This window comes from Vitis riparia, chromosome 19 (assembly GCF_004353265.1).
Source record: "Vitis riparia cultivar Riparia Gloire de Montpellier isolate 1030 chromosome 19, EGFV_Vit.rip_1.0, whole genome shotgun sequence".
Lineage (NCBI taxonomy): Eukaryota > Viridiplantae > Streptophyta > Magnoliopsida > Vitales > Vitaceae > Vitis > Vitis riparia.
Window position 1 is genome coordinate 3,864,053 of NC_048449.1, and position 20,168 is coordinate 3,884,220.

The following is a 20,168-nucleotide window of genomic DNA, read 5'->3' on the forward strand; positions in this document are numbered from 1 at the left end:
GATTGCTCTAATTAATGATAAATTCAAACTAATTTTAATGGACCAAGGGTAGAGCATAAAAGTATTTCAAGATGGATGATCAAGACTCTGATGGAATTATAAAAATAGATGCAAGTAGACATCTAGTTAATGCATCAATAATTGTTGTGGAATATATATGACTTTAAGAGATGACATGTTAGTTACTAAGAACAATGAGTTCCTGAACCTACGAATTAGAGGTGACTAAAAAATAGTGATATATTGTTATAATAAAAATAGTAACATTCCTAGTTGTATTAGGTTACTAATGGAGGATATTTCTAAGTTAATTAAGGGCCTAAATATTTGTGATTATTATCATATTATAGAGAGAAATAGAACAATAAATTGTGTAGTTAAGAAAGATTGTTGTAATGTAAAGTCTACAATTTGGAGGTTAAATTTTCCTAGAGATGTAAAATTTGAATTTGAAGATTATTGTGGTTCATCCTTCAATGAAATTTGAAGACATTCCATCTCGTAGTCTTTTTCTATTGAAATAAACATCCAAGTGGTCGTTCCTAATGAGTAAACAAAGCTGGGTAAGGTCTGTAGCATTGATGAATTGTATATGCGATATGCTATAATTTAAGATGGTTTAGCTGTATAAATTAGCCATGTGATTAGAAGCCAACTTGATGCATGTGATGTTCATTCAATCATCCTCTTCTTTCCCCCCTTTGAGATTCTAGTTTTGGTTTACTTCTACTGGTTTTTAATATATTTAGCCATAAGATTGATCTGATCCAGTCAGTTAAACAGGGTTAAGCAATCAGTATCTTACAGGATGAACCATGTGCTAAGCAATCAATATTTTATGGAATCACCCATGTGGGGATGGAAAACTGACCTCTATAAGCAGCAATGTACCCTTGCTCACTCCACAGCAGAAGCCAACAGCAAAGCTGAAACCGAGAAAATGTCTGTGTCCTACATGGCCACCAGCCTGCTTTCAGCCAACTCTCCAAACCCCTTCTGGAGGACAAAGGTCCAGAGGCCAGTCTGCCGCTTTGGCAAGCGGGCAGCTTATACTTCCTGCAAGCAGCTAGAAAACAATGAAGAAAGCCATGTTATGATAGGAGGAATGCTCTCCTTGGTTTAGGAGGGCTGTGTGGGGCTGCTGCCACTCTAGGTAGTCAAAGCATGAAGGCTTTAGGGGCACCAGTTGAGCCTCCGATACTGTCTAGCTGCCATGCTGCAGTGGACGCTGTGACTAAACAAGAAGTTAGTTGCTGCCCACCTTATAGCATGGCTGAAACAGTGGATTTTGTGCCTCCACCCCTGGACGAGCCTCTGCGTGTGAGGCGACCAGCACACAAACTTGACAAAGAGTATGTGGCCAAGTTCAAGGAGGGGATTGCAAAAATGAAAGCCCTAGCTGCTGATGATCCCTGGAACTTCATGCAGCAGGCTGCGGTTCACTGTGCTGACTGTGATGATGCTTATGAACAAGTGGGGTTCAACCCTCCAGTCCCCTTACAAATCCATGGGAGCTGGCTTTTCCTCCCATGGCATCGATACTACACCTACTTCTATGAAAGAATCATTGGGAACCTCATTCGTGATCCAACTCTTGCACTTCCCTACTGGAGCTGGGATACTCCAGAAGGCATGAGGATGCCCAAAATGTACTTGGACTCCTCTTTCGCCTCTTTATAATGATTCACGTAACAAAGACCACTTTGATGCCTTGTTTGATTATAAATTCGCCATTGGAGACCCAAACCCAACACCTTCCCAAGAAGAGGAAGTGATCACACACAATCTTCAAACCATTCACAGGCTTTTCAATGAGTCCGCAAAGAGGCCAGAACTTTTCATGGGGAAGCCCCTTGTTGCTGGCGAAGTCGTTCCATCAAATGCTTCTGGCAGTCTTGAGACTATACACAACACTGTGCACATGTGGACTGGGGCAAGCACAAAACCCTACCGCGACATGGCAAACTTCTACACAACAGCTCGGGACATCATGTTCTTTGGTCACCATGCTAATGTAGACAGGATGTGGGACATTTACTGTAGTATTAGGGGTCATACCCCTGAATTTAAGCAGAATGACTGGCTTGAGGCATCATTCATCTTTTATGATGAAAACCGGCAAGTTGTCAAGTGCAAGGTATGCTTCATAATCATTAACCTCCTGTTTTTTCATTCCTTCTCAATTTACACACCAAAGTTGCAAAAGGACTGAAAGGTTGAAGATTTTTAGGTCTGAAGCATATAGATATTTGTGATCTCCCACGTCGGCTAAGGAAAGAAGTTTTTGACACTATATATATAATGAATTCCTTTTAATTATATAGATGCGTTTTAAAACTGTAAAGGCTTATTGAGTCTAACATGGATAATGTCAATATAGGAGGGAATGGTTCATTATAGGTAGTACTAGAGTTAAACCCTAACCTTGGTATGAGATTTTGTTTGCTTGGCCTCCGAAGGGATGAGAGACTGGTTATAAATGGTATTAGAGTTGATCCCAACCCTAACATAAAATTTTGTCTATTTGGCCCCACAATCCATTGAGACATAGCGAGGATGTCATCTGTGCATGAGTGATACTAATATATTATATCAATTAGAGAAAAAAGTTTTTGGCACTATATATGCGGTAGACTCATCTTAATCATGTAGACAACTTTTAAAGCCATGAGGGGTTCTTTGAGCTTATAGAATATAATATGTATAGGGGAGGGAGTGCACGTTACAATATCACTACTTTTTTGACAACCAGATTCTATAATACTTGATAGTGTAAGAAAATGACTAAACTTTTTTAGGAAATCAATATTCTGGGGAAAAAAACATGCAGATCATGCAGGTTTCATCCATTCATATTATGCACTGCATAACAATAACATTTACATGCCATCACTACCATAAGAGGATTAATTACTTCCTACAAATTTCATTTCCTATGGAATCAATGCAAACGCAGGTGAAGGACTCAACAACTGTGATACTCCTATCAACCTGTAAATCAGCCCTGGATGAACATCCGCCACTGATACTTTAACTTAAGGGGTGTGAAAAAGAAAAAGGCAAGCGAATTAGCATCTACTACTACAATTTCTGACTTTGGTTCTCAGCCAAGAACCCTCACAGAGCCCATTCAAGTGCTTCCACAGAGACCTAGGACTTCCAGGACCAAGAAAGAGAAAGATGAAGCAATAGAAGTACTGGTCATTGAAGGCATTAAGGTTCCACATGGAGCAGCTGCTAGGTTTGATATTTATGTGGCTAAACCTATGGAGGGTCAAGTAGGTCCAGATGTGGGAGAACTGGCTGGTAGTTTTGTGAACCTTCCCCATGCACACCACAAGTTTCATATCAAGAAGCCCAAGTCACGCCTTGAGCTTGGAATAATATCATTGGTGGAAGACATTGAGTCTGAATCCTCAGAAAAGTTGGTTGTTATCATTTTGCCTCGAATGGGAGAGGTGACAATTGGAGGAGTCCAGATTGTACTTCTAAAGGTTGATGATGAGTACTAATGACTTAAGTTTAGCAAGTTCAGACTTCCAAACTACTCTAAACATTCCTTTAGTCAGATGAAACTCCAAGGATCAATATTTGTAATAAAGTACCCAAGGGTTTATTTCAGCTTAGTCTCTTGATGTATGTGTCTTTGTGATATTTAGTATCACAGTGTTTGGTGAACTGTCAGTCAATAACAGTAGGAGGTTAATAATTACGAGCATAATCTAATAGGGGCATTTGAAGGGGCTAAACTATTACCTATCTACCACGGTTACTGATTCCAGTTCCAGCATATCGTGCAAAGAGAAATATTTGAACACCTTAGCAGGTGCCTTACTCTTATTTCAAGAGAAATTGGGCTACCATGCATGTTGAAAAAGATACAACGAAGTACTAACATGAAGAATGGTTAAAAACTACAGAGAGGGCAGAAAATCAGATAAATTAGCATGACCAATTGGAAGTAATGTCAAAACCATCCAGGTTTTAATGATTCCCAGCAGATATTGAGGATTTATTTGAATTAACTATGCAGAGTGATCTAACATTAGTCAAACAGTTTGTTAGCTCAACAAAATATAAGAGAAACTGAAGAAGAAGAAGATGATATTCAAAAAGAATGGCAACAACGAATCATTACTGAGTTTTGTAATACATACAAACAGAATTTGAATGAGTACAAGTGGAATGAAAAAGATCTATAGTATATAGAAAACCAGATTCATATGGTATACCAAATAAGGAAATTACCTGTTTACAACCTTTCCACAGAATATACTGAATTCAGATAATTTACAGTACTCACTCTTCATTCGGCATCAACACACAAGGCCTTATTGTGCATGAGAGCTGTCTAGTTTTTTCCACCCAACATAAACATGGCATTTGTTCACTAAATGATTAAACAATTCAATTGGTGGGTCCACCTCCTGCTCTTGAACAACCACAATCCAAAATGAAAAGAGAAGTTATGCTATAGGAGAGTTTCATCGCAGGAGAATTAAATAATTCCCCTGGGATCAATTCGAGGGAGACTTTCATCTTTTCCGACCAAACAAGAGAAGCTTTCTAAATCCTTTGGTAGCTTTAGGAGAGTCTTCAACATTGTCCCATTTCTTCCTGGAGTGGAATGGTTCTGGGCTCAACACATTACTAGGTGGTGGGGTTGAGATTTCTATCTCAGAAATTTCAGTTGAGACAGGAAATTTTTTATTTGCTGCACTGCGATCCTCAATGTTCAAAGCAGTATTCGAAGATTTGTTAGCTGATGCTGGCAGAGGATGTGCAGTTATTTCAGGAACAAGTTTAACATGAATATCAGAAACTGTTTTGTCTTCAGGAAGAACTAGGGATGCTTCAGATGCTCGGTTGATGTTACCTTTTAAGTAATCAAGCCGTGCAGAGTGATCTTCAGTAGGCACAGATGAGTCCCCATTGAGCGAACTCCCATTACATCTCTTGTCATCCGAAGTGTTTCCTTGTGAAGTAACCTTTCCTTCATTTTTTTCAATTGATGAGGTAGTATGCAACTCCTTAATGTCCTCATAATCATCAACAGGCTCAGGTTGGGTTGCTTGAGCAGCAGTTAACCGTATTGGAAGTGTTGAAGAGGCTTCCTTGCAATCCTCCTTCCTATGCACATCCAATGCAGTCGAAAGCTTCCCATTTAAGTCCTTTGGGTCATTTTTCTTATTGGTAGATTTGACCTTGTTCATGCCTGGTTTCTTATTCTCGGGTCCAACAGCTTTCTGTGATAAGGTAGTAGCAATAGCCCCATTTGCCTTCACTGCTGCCTTTTTAGGTTGGCCAGGTCTTAATTGAGTTGATGGTGCTTTCTGGTTTGTACGTGCAGCTGCTAGGCGATCAATGGTGGAACTTCTAAGCACTGGCTTGTGTAATTTCTCTGATTCTTGAGTTGAGGATTGGGTTTTCAGCTTCTCATTTTTTGTGGAAAATGGGGTCTTCTTAGATGTTGGAGTGAATCCATTAGCAGCACTTCTCTCTGCAATTCTCTTCTGACGCTGAAGCATTAACTCTTCCATTTTCTTTCTACTATCTTCTTCCTATTTTTAAGAAAATAAAAAAGGTAAAATAAGACAATAAAGAACCAACAAAATTAAGAACGGTACACTAGAAGAAAAAGAAAAATGAGAGACTAGCTATTAAATGAACAAGAAAAATAGGGCCTGTGACCGCCCATGGGAACAGAATGATTCCATCTTTTTCAACAAAGCATTTGAAGGCAAAATTCATGCCCTGAAATGGAGTCATCACATCAAGTGAACCCATCACAATGGACATGACTTGTTTCACATGCTGTTTGATAGAAAATTACAGATATTCCCATTTCCATGGGATATCCAAAAGAAACTTAAATGTTTGTTTACCTTTTCAGATTTACTCTTCTGAATTGTGTTTCTGCTTCCAGGAGATGGTTTCTTGCTCCTTGATATAATTCCAGATCTGCTCTTCACAAGAGATCCACCCAAGGCTTTGGGCCTTGCTTCTTTACTAGAAGCTTTTTCTTTGGGAGCTCCACTGTTTTTACTGCCAGTGCTCTTCCCATTAGAAGCCAGCTTATCATCAATGCAACCAGTTGTTTCAATATCAGAGGGCCCTCTATCAGCTTCAGTTGAAGAAATGTTATTCACATAATCCATTTCAGGAGTCCAAGATGTGATGACATGCTCTGCAGCCGAATCACGATCAAGCACCATGTAAAGGTCATCTGGCTCATGAGCAGAAAAAGCTTCAAGCTTATCCTGTGAAATTTCTGATGCATCATTTTGATGTTGAGAAGCTCCTGCAATGTCTGCAACCATGCTTATGTCTGTCCCAAAGTGAGAATTTGATTGATCATTGACTATTGACTGAGGTTGAATCATAAAAGAATCATCAACTAGAATGTCTTTCTTATTTTTCTCAGTGTGGAAAGAATCACCATCAAACATTTTGACACCTATGCTTTTGTCCCGATTTGCTGTGGTATCTGGTTGGTTATCAATAAACCAATCTCCCCCTTTTCGGCTTCTAATCATGGAAGATTCAGTTGCAAAATCAGATAAATTAGCCCTTGAAGAATTCCCTGACCCATCCATTCCCTCTGAAAATAACAACTCCTCATATGTGCTGTCCCTTTTCTTAATTAGGTGGGCATTTTCTCCAGCTTCGAAGTTTTTGATGTAGGCTTTTCCTTCATTACCTGTATCTCTCCCAGTCACAACAAAGGAATCACTTGAAACAACTCGTTGTTTTGTTACTTCTTCCCGCTCCAGGTTAAAAGAAAATGAAGTTCTAGAATATTCCTCCTGACCCTGTATAGGATGTGGTTCTAAACCTTTGGAACTCACCTCCCTGTCTCTCAAAAGAAGGTTCTGAAAAGCATCCCAGCTGTCATTTCTTTTTTCTCCCTCAGAATCAACCACAGTGGTTGATCCATCTATGTTGTGGGGATGCTTGGTCCCATTCCGTTTCTTATGATGATGTGAAGACCTTTTTTGTTGTCTCTCTAACGACCCAGAAGCTTCCTCCACGTACTGTTTGAGGGAAGCTTCATTGATGAAATCATCCTCATCAGACGAGTTCCCCTGTGAGATGCCATCCTTTTCTCCATCTCTCTTGGAAGTAATGTAATTAATATTGCGGATAACAACCTTTCTTGAGGACTTCTTTCCATGCTTTTTTCTGTGCAGCTGTTCCACTGAAGAATCCTTTTTCTTGTGCTGTGCATGCTCATCCGAATCACTTTCAGAACTGGAATCACTGGGCTCAGTGTATTCATCCTGTTCCAAACTTTCCCGTTCTTTTCTGCGTGAAAATTTCTCTTTCTTTCGGGAATATGATTCACTATATCGGCGATCCTCCGCTTCCCGACCAAAACTAGAATCTTCCACATTTGAAGGCCACTGCATACTCCCTGGATAATATGGAGGAGCAACTTGCCTACCAGGGAAGAGGTACCCTTGATATGGGGGCATTTGTTGAAATGAGGGACCTTGAAAATTGTGCATGTACTGGGGAAGATGGTTTGGCCATGGCATTGGTGCTTGACCTTTTGCATCTGTTGATGGTATATGAGCTGAAGTCGGAAAGCTGTTTTCTGCACATGATTTTCAACATCAAAGATCAACCAGTTGCTCAGTGGAAAGAACCCCCTCTACTAATTTATATCAATCTAAACATTTCCACATGTGTTGCTGGCAGAGTTGGTAATCTTGAAGACCCCCAGTTTGTCAGAAAAATAAAAAATAAAATTACCATTTGGAGAGAAAAAAGAGCTGTAGAGAAATTTTGGGTTGCCCCTTTTCATTCTGTTTTCTGTGTCTTCTCTGCTGCTGTACAGAGAGATTTTATATCAATAGCAGGGGGGGTTATCATTGAGGCTCTCTATGACATGAAACAAGGCCCCAGGGCTTGGTTTGACAAGCTTAAAAATTGTCTTACTGCTGCTGGTTTCTTCTCCTCTAAAGTAGATTGCTCCATGCTTGTTAAATTTGGGTCTAATTATTGTCTTTATGTGCTGGTTTATCAATGATATCCTCATTACTCAAAATTTCTCTCCAGCTCTCTTTTCTCTTCATGGTATCAGAGCTTCTTCACCAATGGTAAACCCCCCAGCTATTGATTCCACTCCAAATATCATCGTCCAGTAAAACAGACACCTCAGCACCCTCACACAGCCTTGATATCATTCAACTGATAGATGATGTACTGCAACTAAACAATCATATACAAGCAGAAGTGTCTGTCATTCATAATGCAGTCTTCATGAGCATTTAGCCAAAAATAGTCATGAACTGCTTTTTAAAAGTTATTTGGGGACTTATTTGGTGGACATACTTCCTGTAAGTCAAATAGAAATTTCTATTGTTGCTCAAAACTGACAAATAATATTCTACTCTTCTTTTTTTCTTTTCCTTTGTGTAACCTCTGTATCACTAGGTCAAAACTTGAGCCATCTTCCTGTACAGTTTGCCTTTAACCGGTGGCTTTACAGTTTCATTGGCTGCCATGTAAGCTATGGTCTGCAAGTACATGGTCCACCATGAATCACATCAATTCAAAGGTGTTCCATGTTTACAGCATGCTAAATTCTGGATGCTAAACTGAAAGGGAGCTTAGATAGCCTAAGGAAACAAAATCAGTTCATAGTGTTTGATGGATTCCACATGGATCCATTTTATTCTGCATAGCATATGAATGGGAATATTCTTTAGGGCAAATTATATGGACCTTTCATAAGGCTACGCCTAATTTTAAACACCTCTCCTGTTTCTGAAAGAACATTGTACTCCTTACTTATAGTTATCAGGAGACGCAAGGCTTAGTTAACAGAGTAGCCAAAGTTACAAGTACCCTCATTTGTTTTAACACAAACTCACCTCACCTGGACCCAAATAGCTACTGAAAAAAAAAGAAAAAAGATGTAACTGTATGGGTCAAGAGTGAATAACTGGTGATAGAGAACACGAAAAGGACAAGCCCTGCAACAGTAGAGAATGGGTGGAGCAATTGGGTTTGAACAGTATTAATTGTCTCTGATGGCATGATGGTTTTGGATGTGGTATCGATATCTTGATGATATGTGTATGACACCATTGTGATCCCATGCTAAAAACAAACACCATGTTGCCCCATGATGTATTCAATTGAGAGGAAAAAGAAGGCAGAAAATTTCTAGAAGCATATTTTGAAGGTAGATCCTTTGACACTGGATCCATTTTTGTTTTGCAGACTCAATTCTAAAAGAATGCATTTGATCCTAAAATGCTTTAGGAAAAATTTGGAAGACTTCATCAACACAGGATACAAAGTGCAAGACTCGAATTGGAATTAGTGAATGCTTCTGAGCAGTTCTTTATTAGAGTATTTTATGAAGTGCATACTTGCATATATGACTTTACAGCATATTCAATGTTGTGTGACTTGTTTCCTTTAGTAACAGGCTTTATCTAATCACACGCTTAGTTCATGCTCTATGGTAGATTTTAATTAGAATCAGTACCATAGTGGCATGTGTCATGAACAAGTATCTCATATGGATAATTATTCTCATGTTCTATTTAAAGGAGAGGGAGAGGTGGTTATTTTGGAAGAAAAATGAGAAGTAGAAGGCATGGGGAAAGATGGGAGAAAATTTTACTTCCACATATGTTTTTACCCTCAAAAGAATGAAGCTTCACCATAGTTAAAACTTAAGGGTGTTCCTAAAATGCAGGAATATTTTTGTGGAACACATCTAGACTCAACTTTTCTACCATGAAAGAAAAAAAAGTGCAAAAGAAAAGCAAAATTTGTTGGCTGTCAAAACCCCCCAACTAGCGTGCAACAAAGGCGATTTAACTCTTTTAGAAGTTCACATGCAACATTGATGAAGCCAAAACATAGGTTGGAGGTCTCAAGAAACATGGATGTTCAACCATACCTTGGTTAATGTCTAAACTTCCATGACTTGCAGTGGACTCTGCATCTATTGAGCCATTTGGCCTCACGCTAGAGAGCGCAGCACTGTGAACATTTATCATGAGATTTTGACAAGGGTCATTATCTTCACCAGCAAGTATGATTCCAGATGTTCCCAGGTATGACAATTCTGACCGAGAACATGCCTGCATTGCTGCTAATTCATCCATCCATAGTCTATCTTCATTCTTTTTCTTACACAATTCGATGAAATTTATGCATGCTTGCCTGAAAGAAACAAGACTCAAATCTTAAACCCTAACCAAGGCCCCAAATATGGGTAAGAATTTTGAACTAGATTAACTGAAACAATCTGAAGAGGGAAAGATGGGGGTGACATGTAATAAATCAGATATAGCTAATATTCAGGTCAAAAGCATCTGGAATCAAAAAACATGATGCTCTTTGATTTATTAAAGTAAAATTTCGAATATATGGGAAAAAAATCTAGAAACCAATATAATATATAATTCAGAACAAACATAACAAACAATTACCTAACTAAACAATTTGTTTTTTTAATTTCCAAGTTTTACATCTTCCATTAATAGCAATTTCTTACATGTGGTTATTTATTAGCTCTGATAACCGGCTGTTCAAGAATTCCTATTCAGGCAATTTCATAACATCCATGCATAGTGCTTTGACCTCCAATTTCAATTTAAAGATTGACATATGGAATAATATAGTCAAGACTTGATGGCAGATTTGTTTTTGAAGCATTTGGAAAGATGGAACCAAAACATTTATTTTATACTTGATAGCAGGTCTGTTTCTACATCAATTTTGATTTTAACATGGATAAAATTTTCAGGGCATACTTCTTCTACAAGTAAAAGTACAAGATAAAGAAATTATCCTAGAAAAATATGACTGAAGTGGAGAATTGGAAGAATTTGATCCTCAACTTGCATATAAGAAAAAAAAGAAAAAAGGAGTCTAGCATATTAATTGTTCATGATTTCTTCACCCTTTGGTCAATAATATGCAATAACTTTTACATGTTTCTGAATTCTAATCTTTATAACTAAAAAAGGCAAGAACTGCAGAGATTTCTAAAATATGGGACAAAGATGAGCAGAGAAGAGACAAGGCAAGGATATAAAAAAAGGATGTATCAAATGATGCAACAGAGCATACTCCTAAATGATTCTATACTTGAAAAAAAAAAAAAAAAACTGATAGAGATGATCTTGATATTAACTTGGTAACATTTATGGGATTTCTCATCTCCAAGTACACTTCAGTTAAGAAATATTCCTTACATGTGGACCAAAAGGAAACATGAGGTGAGCAGAAATGTGTGCCAAAAATATTAATTTGACAATGAAATGAGGAAGCAAAACTTTTGGGTAAAATGCAAGCAAGATCAGCCACCCAGTGCATCAAGGTCAAAGAACCTAACTCTATGGGAGGAACCAGAAAGTTCAACTGTATGAGCAAATAAGCCACCATTTTTTTTTTTTTTTCATGAGAAACAACAATGTAATATATTAAATTAGGATTTAAGAAGTACAATAGAAGGATGAGGAATCCTCCCACAAACAAAAGCTAAACAAATGGAACCTCCAAAGTAGTAAGTAAACCTAACCACCTGTGGTATACCATAAACCATTTAATAAGCCACCAATTTGTTGTGAATTCAAAGAAAAAGGTTCTTCAATATCCTGAATTCAATTACTTCAAAAAAAACTGTAAAAACAAAAGCAAAAGGAAACCTGCTTACCATTAACAATATAAAAAGAAAAAGAATATGAGACAACTGTAAGCCAGTTAGGTTGTATATAGACTCTAGATAAATCAAATCCTGTGGTCCCCAACTCAATTAGGCCTAGGTTCCATCTAGTCAGTTTTATCTGGTGGATTGAGAGTTGACCCTCAGAGCCAGTTTGGAATTTAAAAAGCTTTAGCCCTTTACACAAGGTATTAGTGGAGTACAAAGAACAATACCAAAAAGGGATACAAGTTAATGCACAAACCTATTTAAAGATCATTATAATGATGTGCAATACCAGCACTGACTCAGTGGATTTCCCATTCAAAGATGCTTTATTGATTTCATCATTTTATATTAATAATGTTGCCAGTTTTCAGTTTTTTTCCAAAAATCAGTTCCACTTGACCATAATCGTGGTTGGTCTTTGTTCATACCTTAAACGTGAAGCTCCAAATGCATCAGCAAAGGATATAAGGTCATCGATGTATTCCAATTCAAACCCTGCGACCAAAGCACGAGCATAAGCCATTGCTTGTTCTTTGCAGAGTACTGCTTTCCTAGTTTCCAAAACACGTTGAAGACGAGCCCTGATCATCACCCACAAATGTGAAATTAATGCAAAAGAATATAGATTCACAATGACCACAATATAGTCATCAGATACGACCAATTGCAGGAGAAGACAAATTTACTTGGAATTTTCTTCTGGTACAGCATCACTGGTTCCATCGAATTCACCTTTTGACTATAATCCGACATCAAAATGGAAAAAAGATTCATGGTTATGGCATTAGAATATATCACCAAACAATGCAGTGCCAAATGATGGTATACCTTAGTGGAAGCAGCTGACTTCTTAGAATTCTCGTCAGCAGCTGACGCATTTCCTAGTAATTCCAAATTAGTAGATAAAATCACCCCACATGGTGCATCAATCTATAATAAAGCCATGTACATAATGCAAATCCCATTGTTTACAATTGAGCTACTTATCACCCTCTGCTAAAATATTCACTGCAAAGTCCAGTCATTAAAAGAATCACCCAATGAACAATTATTTCAAAACAGTGTCCATGCTATGCGATCACATGACAACATTCGCCTAATGTTTCTAAAACTACCAAATTAATAGAAATATTGAAAGCAGTTTCAAATCCTGGAATAATTTTCTCTGTGGATTTCTTTTCTTCACCATATAAACCACTACCAAATACATTCTTTCACAATTCTATGTAAGGGTGAAATGCATAAAAGCACAAGTTCCATCCCCATTAAAAGTAACAGAAAATCATGCAAGATTAACATGACATGAAGTTAGTAAGAAGCCTATCCATGAAATGATGAGTTCACTGTAGCAATCAACAGGTAAATGAGTTTCAGAGATCTGATACGAAAATCTAGCTCCACCAATACCTTCTGTCTCAGTTTCATTTAATTGAACTGAACCCTCAATCTGCACAATCTCCTTCTCTATTGTCACAAATCTCTCAAGAACCTCGGGGGTGCTTACAAATCTCACAAACCTGTTCCAAGAAAGCAAAAGTCAAGCCCCCCCTTTTTTTAAAAAATAAAAGTGCAGAAAAACAGAACTTGGAGAAGAAAATCAGGAGTGTTCACAAGTTTTCGGCTGACGTGAAACACCAGCAACTGAACGCTACACTGGATTCAACTAAGAGAGGCAATCATGTTGTGTCAAAACTTAAGCATTTTACTACGTAAGTAAACCCAAACCCGACAAGAATAATAATCCTATCAAAAAGATAAACTAAAATACTACCTAGTGACACAGCTAAATCATTTAGCCCGTGTAACAAAAGGTCCTAAGAATCAGGTTGAGTTAGTTCTTGGATAAAAAATCATACATATTTATGACTCAACAGATATATTTATTTAAAATCAATCGGATTAAATAATTTAAAGTTATAATTAGGTTAACGCCCAAGATTATTAAATGAGTATGATTCGGGTCAAATTCGTGTAATCAGGTGGAAAGGAATTGAGTGGTGTTGGTGGTTCGTATCAAACTTTGTTACCCCTAGATTCAACGGATCAAGAAATCAACAATTCAGGGGACGAACAGAATTACCTCTGTAAGGTGGCTTTGGTGAACCAGGAGGCAGCGCCTGCGGTGGACGGCGAACGAAGCGTGATGGAGTACCCACCTTTCGCAATCTGCTCTTTGGCGCACTTGAGGTGGGAAAGGAACGGCTCCACGAGGCCCGAGGCGAGCTTCTCGCTCGCACCGCCCGCAGCAAAGATCACCAAATCGCATCTTCAAACACACAAAAAGAGACAAAAAATAAAAAACACCACAATGTGGTCCATTTCCACCGCATTTATCAAAACACCCACAAACAAACAAACCTTGTCCTAGTGGGAGTGAGCTGAAACAGAGCGTAATCAAGAGGAGCCCTGGAGTCCATAGTACAGGCGGAGAGAGAGAGAGTAGAGGGAGGCTCAGAGCTTCAGAGCTGGAGATATTTCAAGCATCGGTGTGCCGACACACTCATATCTAAAGATGGGTTGTGAAATGAATGGAAGGTGTTTGTGATTTGGACAGGGAGAGAGAGAGTGGCGGTTGGTTGAGGGTTGGTTTCTTTTCATTTGTTAATTGTAAGAAGCTTGGAATTTAAGACAACGGAAATATTAGTCAGTCCCTCCTTCGCTTTGCGTCGCTGTCACTGTTATCAGTGTAGAGTGAGGGAGCGGGCAAAGAATATCAACACTCCTGCTGTGGCCCCACTTTGCTTCCTACTTCCTACTAGTTTTTAATTTTACCATGTTTGTATTAAAATTGATGTGAAGATGGCAGCCAGTGGAGCTATCTCACCCACTTTTTTTTTTCTCGTTTGATTCTCTTCAACAATTAATTAAATGTTTCGGAATCTAATAGTTATAAATATTTCGAGAAAAAAAAAACCCATCAACTCATAAATGTAATATCAAATTCAGAGAGAAGTACATTTCACAAGGTCTATATATATTTTTTTGAAGTCACCCTCAATCTTAAATTTGTTCTAATCAAAATTTGAGATAATTGTGTTTTTGATCCGATTTGATAAAAAAATTAAGGTTTAATTCATATAAGTTCACCATTCAGACTCAAAACTTAAAGGAAGTGTGAAAATTGAGAAGAATGATATGAATTTTTTATTTTTTTCAGAAATGACTTTTGCTCCCTATGAAAAAAAAAAGTATAAAAATATTAATTTAAATTTTATTCATTTTATAAACCTCAATAAAATTTAGTGATTTGAAAAAAAAATACACAATTTTTCAAAAAAATAAAAATAAATTATTATTATTTAAAAATCAAACATCTTGAAAAATATATATTTAAAATTATGCATATAAAAAATAACTAAAAATATGTCAAATTTATTTTTTTTAAATGATATATTTTTAGAATATATATTTTTTAAAAAATAGTTTTCTAAAAATAATAAATTTTCAGAATAATTATTAAAAAAAATTAAGATAAAAAAGTTTGTCAAACGTTATAGTAGAAAACAATTTTGAAGGGTATTTTGGTTTTTTTCATATTTTATATCATCATCATTAACTATGCGATTTATATTGATCAAATTTTAATTTTTAGGCGCAACTGGGTGCATAACACAATTGTCCCTTAAAATTAAAATATTTGGAGAATTTATTCTTAAATAAATAAATAAATGGTTGAAGGAGTTTTTTTGGGTATGTAATAAGATGGAAAATTGCAATCAAAGGGTATGGTAAGTGAATCAAGATCTTAAGACTTCAGGATTGGATCACACATAGTTTTCACATCTAGGGAAATGTTTAGAAATGTACCCCACTTTTAAGTGAGGGTTGTCTAATGATTTGGACATTTGCCATGCCCCATGTACTTAAAGTTTCAACCCAAAGGATTAAGACACTTATCACAACTTAGACTCTAGAGAGGGCAATTATTATATATGGCTCACCAACAATATATGTGCAGTCCAATGGCATCTCCTCCCATGTCACTACTTGCATGCCTTTTCACTTTGCTAGAATCAAGGAGGACAAAATTTAATACAATCCACTAATACGAGTCAAACTTAATACATATTTTACAAATTTGGGTTGAATATAATTAAATTTAAATCAAATTCATGTCACTCTATATCTTCCGTTTAATAGATAGTTTTTTAATCGATTTGCATAATACGAATTTAATCAAAATTAACCTATTTAATAATTTTGATTAATCTAATTATAACTTTAAATTATTTAACCTATATTTAATTTATTTTAAATTTAAATTTATTTTTAAATAAATAGATAAATTAAGTCATAAATATGTTTGGTTAAAACATTAATTATATTAACTTATATAATATCTAACTCAATTTGATTATTTAATAAAAGACTTAATTATTAAATGAGTTATACGATGTGCTACCTATTTAAAAATTAAATAATATTTGTATTTATGTTTGTAATATGATTATTATTCGTGTTAGGTTTGGATTAACCTATATAGTAGAATACTTAAGTTGTAACATAACACGAATGTGACCCACCAACACGAATTACCACCCCTAACTAAAATAATTTAAACTATCACTTTATGTAGAGAAATATCATTTCTCATAATCAAATTTGGCAAATGGTTCAATTTTATTTTCTATGGGGAGCTTTTTCATTTTAAAATTAAGAATAATATAGTGAAAATACATGTCAAAGGGTCTCCTCATGGATACAATTATGATCATTTGTGATTCTTTTTTCCTCCTATGGGCCACAGAATTGGGGATGAAATTATCATTTTCAAAATGATTATAGTAGGGAAAAATATTTACCATACATGCACTTGATTGAGGTGGAGCTATTGCTCATAAATTGTGTGGGACATTGATGTAGCATACGAAGTGATCACTGCATGGAGACCTAAACTCACAAATAGTAAAAAAAAATAAAAATAAAAATAAAAAAAATAAAAATTTCATATCCTAACTTTACAAATATATGCTTAAAACCAAGTCAAACCCTTTTAAAATCTTGATAGAATGTTTAAATATTAATTCATGGGTTTAAAATATTTTTAGAAGTACTAAGCATTCAAATGGCTTTTAAAAAAAAAAGACATGTACTTTCAAATGATAGCATGAAAAAAGTATTTTTGTTGAATTAGCTTTTGAGTCGAGTTTTTTAAAATTATTTATATTTATTATAAGAATTTATTTATATATTATGATTTATCGAAAATCTTATTTAAATTTCAAAAAGGTTACTCTTTAATATTGGATGATACTTAATATTATCATACCAAATGTCAAGTGACATGTATATAAAAATGTCAAGATACATAAAAGAAGAATAGGATGTCAAGAATGAAAATAAGATAAAAACCATATGAATATGAATTAAGGTAAAAATAATGTAACTGGACTGTAAAACACTAATGAAAAGTATGGGCATGCAGCAAGTGATCAGACGCAAATTTAATTTAAGTGGAATAAAAAAATAATGTATTTTATTTAAATTTACTTTTCCTATATGTAGGAAGTAAAAACCACCATGGTGTTGTAAGCATTAAATTTTTTAGTGAAATAATTATCATTAAGTGACTTATTCTTAAATAAACTTGTTAAATGACAAAAATTGCGAAAACGTCATTATCATATTCTAAATTGTAATCAAGGTGAAAGAATCGGAGAGATATATTCTTTTGTAAAGAATATTACCACAAAGATTATATCCCACAATTTATCAATTTTAATTAATATTTTGTTCGCATTAATTTTCCTATTATTTTGCTGATCTCGTAAGACTTTTAAGAAATTTGTACATACAAGTGTATGAGACTTTGTTTTGCATTTCGAGGAAGGACATATTCTTCTTTGAGGCTTAGTTGGCTCAAGGGGTAAAACATGGATGGATTGATCCGATCTAACTTGAATCCAACTCAATATATGAGTGACTTAAACAATTGTTTTTAATATTCAGATTGAGTTTGGATTAAATTTTGGATAATCCAAATCTAACCTTATCTCAATTTAATAATTTTTATAATATCTTATATAATAATATTTACCTTTTTTTAGATTATTTTAAAAATTATTCAACTAATTATATTATATACTGTTTTGTTGAAAGATATATAATTTTATTTTTATTTTTTATTACTATTTTGAAATTTGCCTCATTGATTATTTAAATTTGAATATATATATATATATATATATATATATATATATATATATATATATATATATATATATATATATATATATATATATATATATTTATGGATGAATTTTAAATCATACAACTCGATCAATCTGAACAATATAAGTCTAAACCATCAAACCCAAACTCAACCCGAATTTGGAAAAATGTAATTGAATTGAGTTATAATTAAATACCTTAGGTTAGACGGCTAGTTGGGATAAACTTGGATGGGTAGTTTTCTAATTTATGTTAGGTTGGAATAAACTTGTATTGGTAGTTTTCTAATTTTAGTTAGCTTTGGATTGGTAGTTTTCTAATTTGGGTTAGGTTTGATCAGCCATCAACCCCGCGAATCCGTCCAAGTTACAACCCTAACCTACCTCGATACATAATATTGTTTATTATTATTATTAACCACTTGTATATTAAAATGCAATAATGGATATTTAACCCTTTGATTTCATGGAATTAGTAATTCCATTTAGGGCCCTTTTGTTTTGGTCAAGGCACATTCACAAACACCGGAACAAAGACACTAGATTGAGACACAAGGGCATTAATATTGCATAGATTTCACAAACGAACAATAGCTTCACTAATTCAAGCATATCAAAGAAATTAAGCTTTAGCTTTGTGAATTTTTACTTTTAAAAGTAAATGTGGGAGTTGGTGGGGGATGAAGCCTATCATAATAGACAACTATCTACCTCATCTTAGCTGGATATATGATGACATTTTGTCTTTGATGATGATGACTAAACACCTATTTCTCATCCATGATTGGGTCCATATGCCAGTGTGCCACTTAATTTTCCTCCCCTTTTTTACTTAGCCCCTGACATGCTATAATACCAACCACTACCCCTATCTTCCAAGCAAACAGCTTCCACACACAAGGAGCCAAAAGGGTCACTCATAAATGTAAGTTGTAACTATCTTGCACCCTCAGGACCCATTTGGTTCAACTAAAATAGTAAAAAAAATATATTAAAATTTCTTTAACTTATGTAGAGCTATTTGTTAACTTTTTCGAAAACCATTCTTTCATATTTTATAAAACAAATATTTATTTAAAAATATGAAATATTTTTAATGTATTTGATATATTTTTAACTAAATTTTAAAAATAATTTTTATAATTATTGTTTTTAACTTTTATTATTTTTTATGTTTGTATAATTATTTTTTAAAATAGTTATTTGTAAATAAGTAAAAGATATTATATCAAAATACCCTATTTTTTATTTTTAAGAATTTAAACTGTTTTTTATTTATTGATCGTATTTTTTTTAATTTTTTATTTTAAATAATAGAAAATCGTTTTCGAAATTGTAACCAAACATCATCTTATTTTTTACATTCATTTCTTCACTAAAATATAGGATTTTTTTTTTAATTAATTTTGTTACATGTACGATTGCATGACACCCTCTCCACCCAATTATCAACTTGGTAGTGGTTCAATCAATTAAATTACCATTCCTTTCTTATATATTCACTTTATTCTTCTTGGGAATTATGAGTTGGAGATCTTCATACTCTCCACTCATTTCATACTTAACAAAATTTTCATGCCTCCATCAGTCAAATGCCTCAAAAATGCATGTTTCTCTAAATCAACAAGGCCATTATTTGAAGCTGAATTTTTAACTACTAATGGGTGTCATAATAGTATACATTGGAAGATGGCCAAAAGCACAATACTCAATTCCTGATTTTCATAAGCTTTGTAAGACCACACGAATTGTCTTAATTGAGAAGTAAGAAATTCTTGATATCAAAGTGGTTTCATGTTAAATATTAATTGTAGCCATTGTGCCAAAATTAAATTCATTTTCATAAACAGATAGGCTAAGAAAGTGATCAATTTTTATAGATTAAGTGGAGGATTTTGTGATAATTGAAGAGATATCTCCAAGAACATGCATGGCTTGTAGATGGGCTTGCATTAATAGGGCAGGTTCACCAACCTAATCATTATCAAGACAAGGGGCCATATATATTCAGTTGTTTGGGGGAGATTGGCCTAGCTGTACATGTGATTATGCAATCCATAGACCTGTCTGGGAATGGATTTGGCCCCTTGGTTTGTTAAAAATATATATATACAAAATTCTCTGAACATGTGATCAAGTTCATTGCCCATCTCACAAATGATGCATTAATTAGAAGGTTTTTTTTGTTTTTTTTTTGCCTCTTCTTTTTTCTCTTGGAATTTTTTTTTGGTTAAGAAACATGATATGCATATTGAGTTCAAATCCTATCAGCTTAAATTTTTTAAAAAAAATTAGTAGTTTAAGTTTGGTTTGAA

The 20,168-nt window shown here is 34.9% G+C and overlaps 2 protein-coding genes across 2 annotated transcripts; one reads left to right on the forward strand and one right to left on the reverse strand.

Annotated features, from left to right (window-relative positions):
- The first annotated feature begins 1,164 nt into the window (after positions 1–1,164).
- On the forward strand, positions 1,165–3,512 carry LOC117909091 (polyphenol oxidase, chloroplastic-like). The gene is made up of 3 exons (XM_034822992.1): positions 1,165–1,649; positions 1,804–2,137; positions 3,108–3,512. The coding sequence occupies exons 1-3, from the start codon at positions 1,165–1,167 to the stop codon at positions 3,510–3,512; spliced, it is 1,224 nt and encodes a 407-aa protein (XP_034678883.1).
- Positions 3,513–4,087: 575 nt separating this feature from the next.
- Positions 4,088–14,265, reverse strand: LOC117908670 (COP1-interacting protein 7). The gene is made up of 9 exons (XM_034822339.1): positions 14,042–14,265; positions 13,764–13,949; positions 13,091–13,200; positions 12,512–12,564; positions 12,370–12,422; positions 12,112–12,264; positions 9,923–10,188; positions 5,886–7,597; positions 4,088–5,561 (listed from the first exon to the last, which is right to left on the reverse strand). The coding sequence occupies exons 1-9, from the start codon at positions 14,098–14,100 to the stop codon at positions 4,536–4,538; spliced, it is 3,618 nt and encodes a 1,205-aa protein (XP_034678230.1). The 5' UTR covers positions 14,101–14,265; the 3' UTR covers positions 4,088–4,535.
- Positions 14,266–20,168: the final 5,903 nt, after the last annotated feature.

Bases quoted from the DNA above. Each gene is read 5' to 3' on its own strand.
- LOC117909091 (XM_034822992.1), top strand. From the start codon at position 1,165: ATGAAGGCTTTAGGGGCACCAGTTGAGCCTCCGATACTGTCTAGCTGC. The intron at 1,650-1,803 runs GTACTTGGACTC...AACCATTCACAG, and splicing joins GGCATGAGGATGCCCAAAAT to GCTTTTCAATGAGTCCGCAA. The intron at 2,138-3,107 runs GTATGCTTCATA...TTTGGTTCTCAG, and splicing joins GGCAAGTTGTCAAGTGCAAG to CCAAGAACCCTCACAGAGCC.
- LOC117908670 (XM_034822339.1), bottom strand. From the start codon at position 14,100: ATGGACTCCAGGGCTCCTCTTGATTACGCTCTGTTTCAGCTCACTCCC. The intron at 13,950-14,041 runs GTTTGTTTGTTT...GTGTGTTTGAAG, and splicing joins CTCACTCCCACTAGGACAAG to ATGCGATTTGGTGATCTTTG. The intron at 7,598-9,922 runs GTATGGTTGAAC...AATCATGTGCAG, and splicing joins AAGTTTAGACATTAACCAAG to AAAACAGCTTTCCGACTTCA.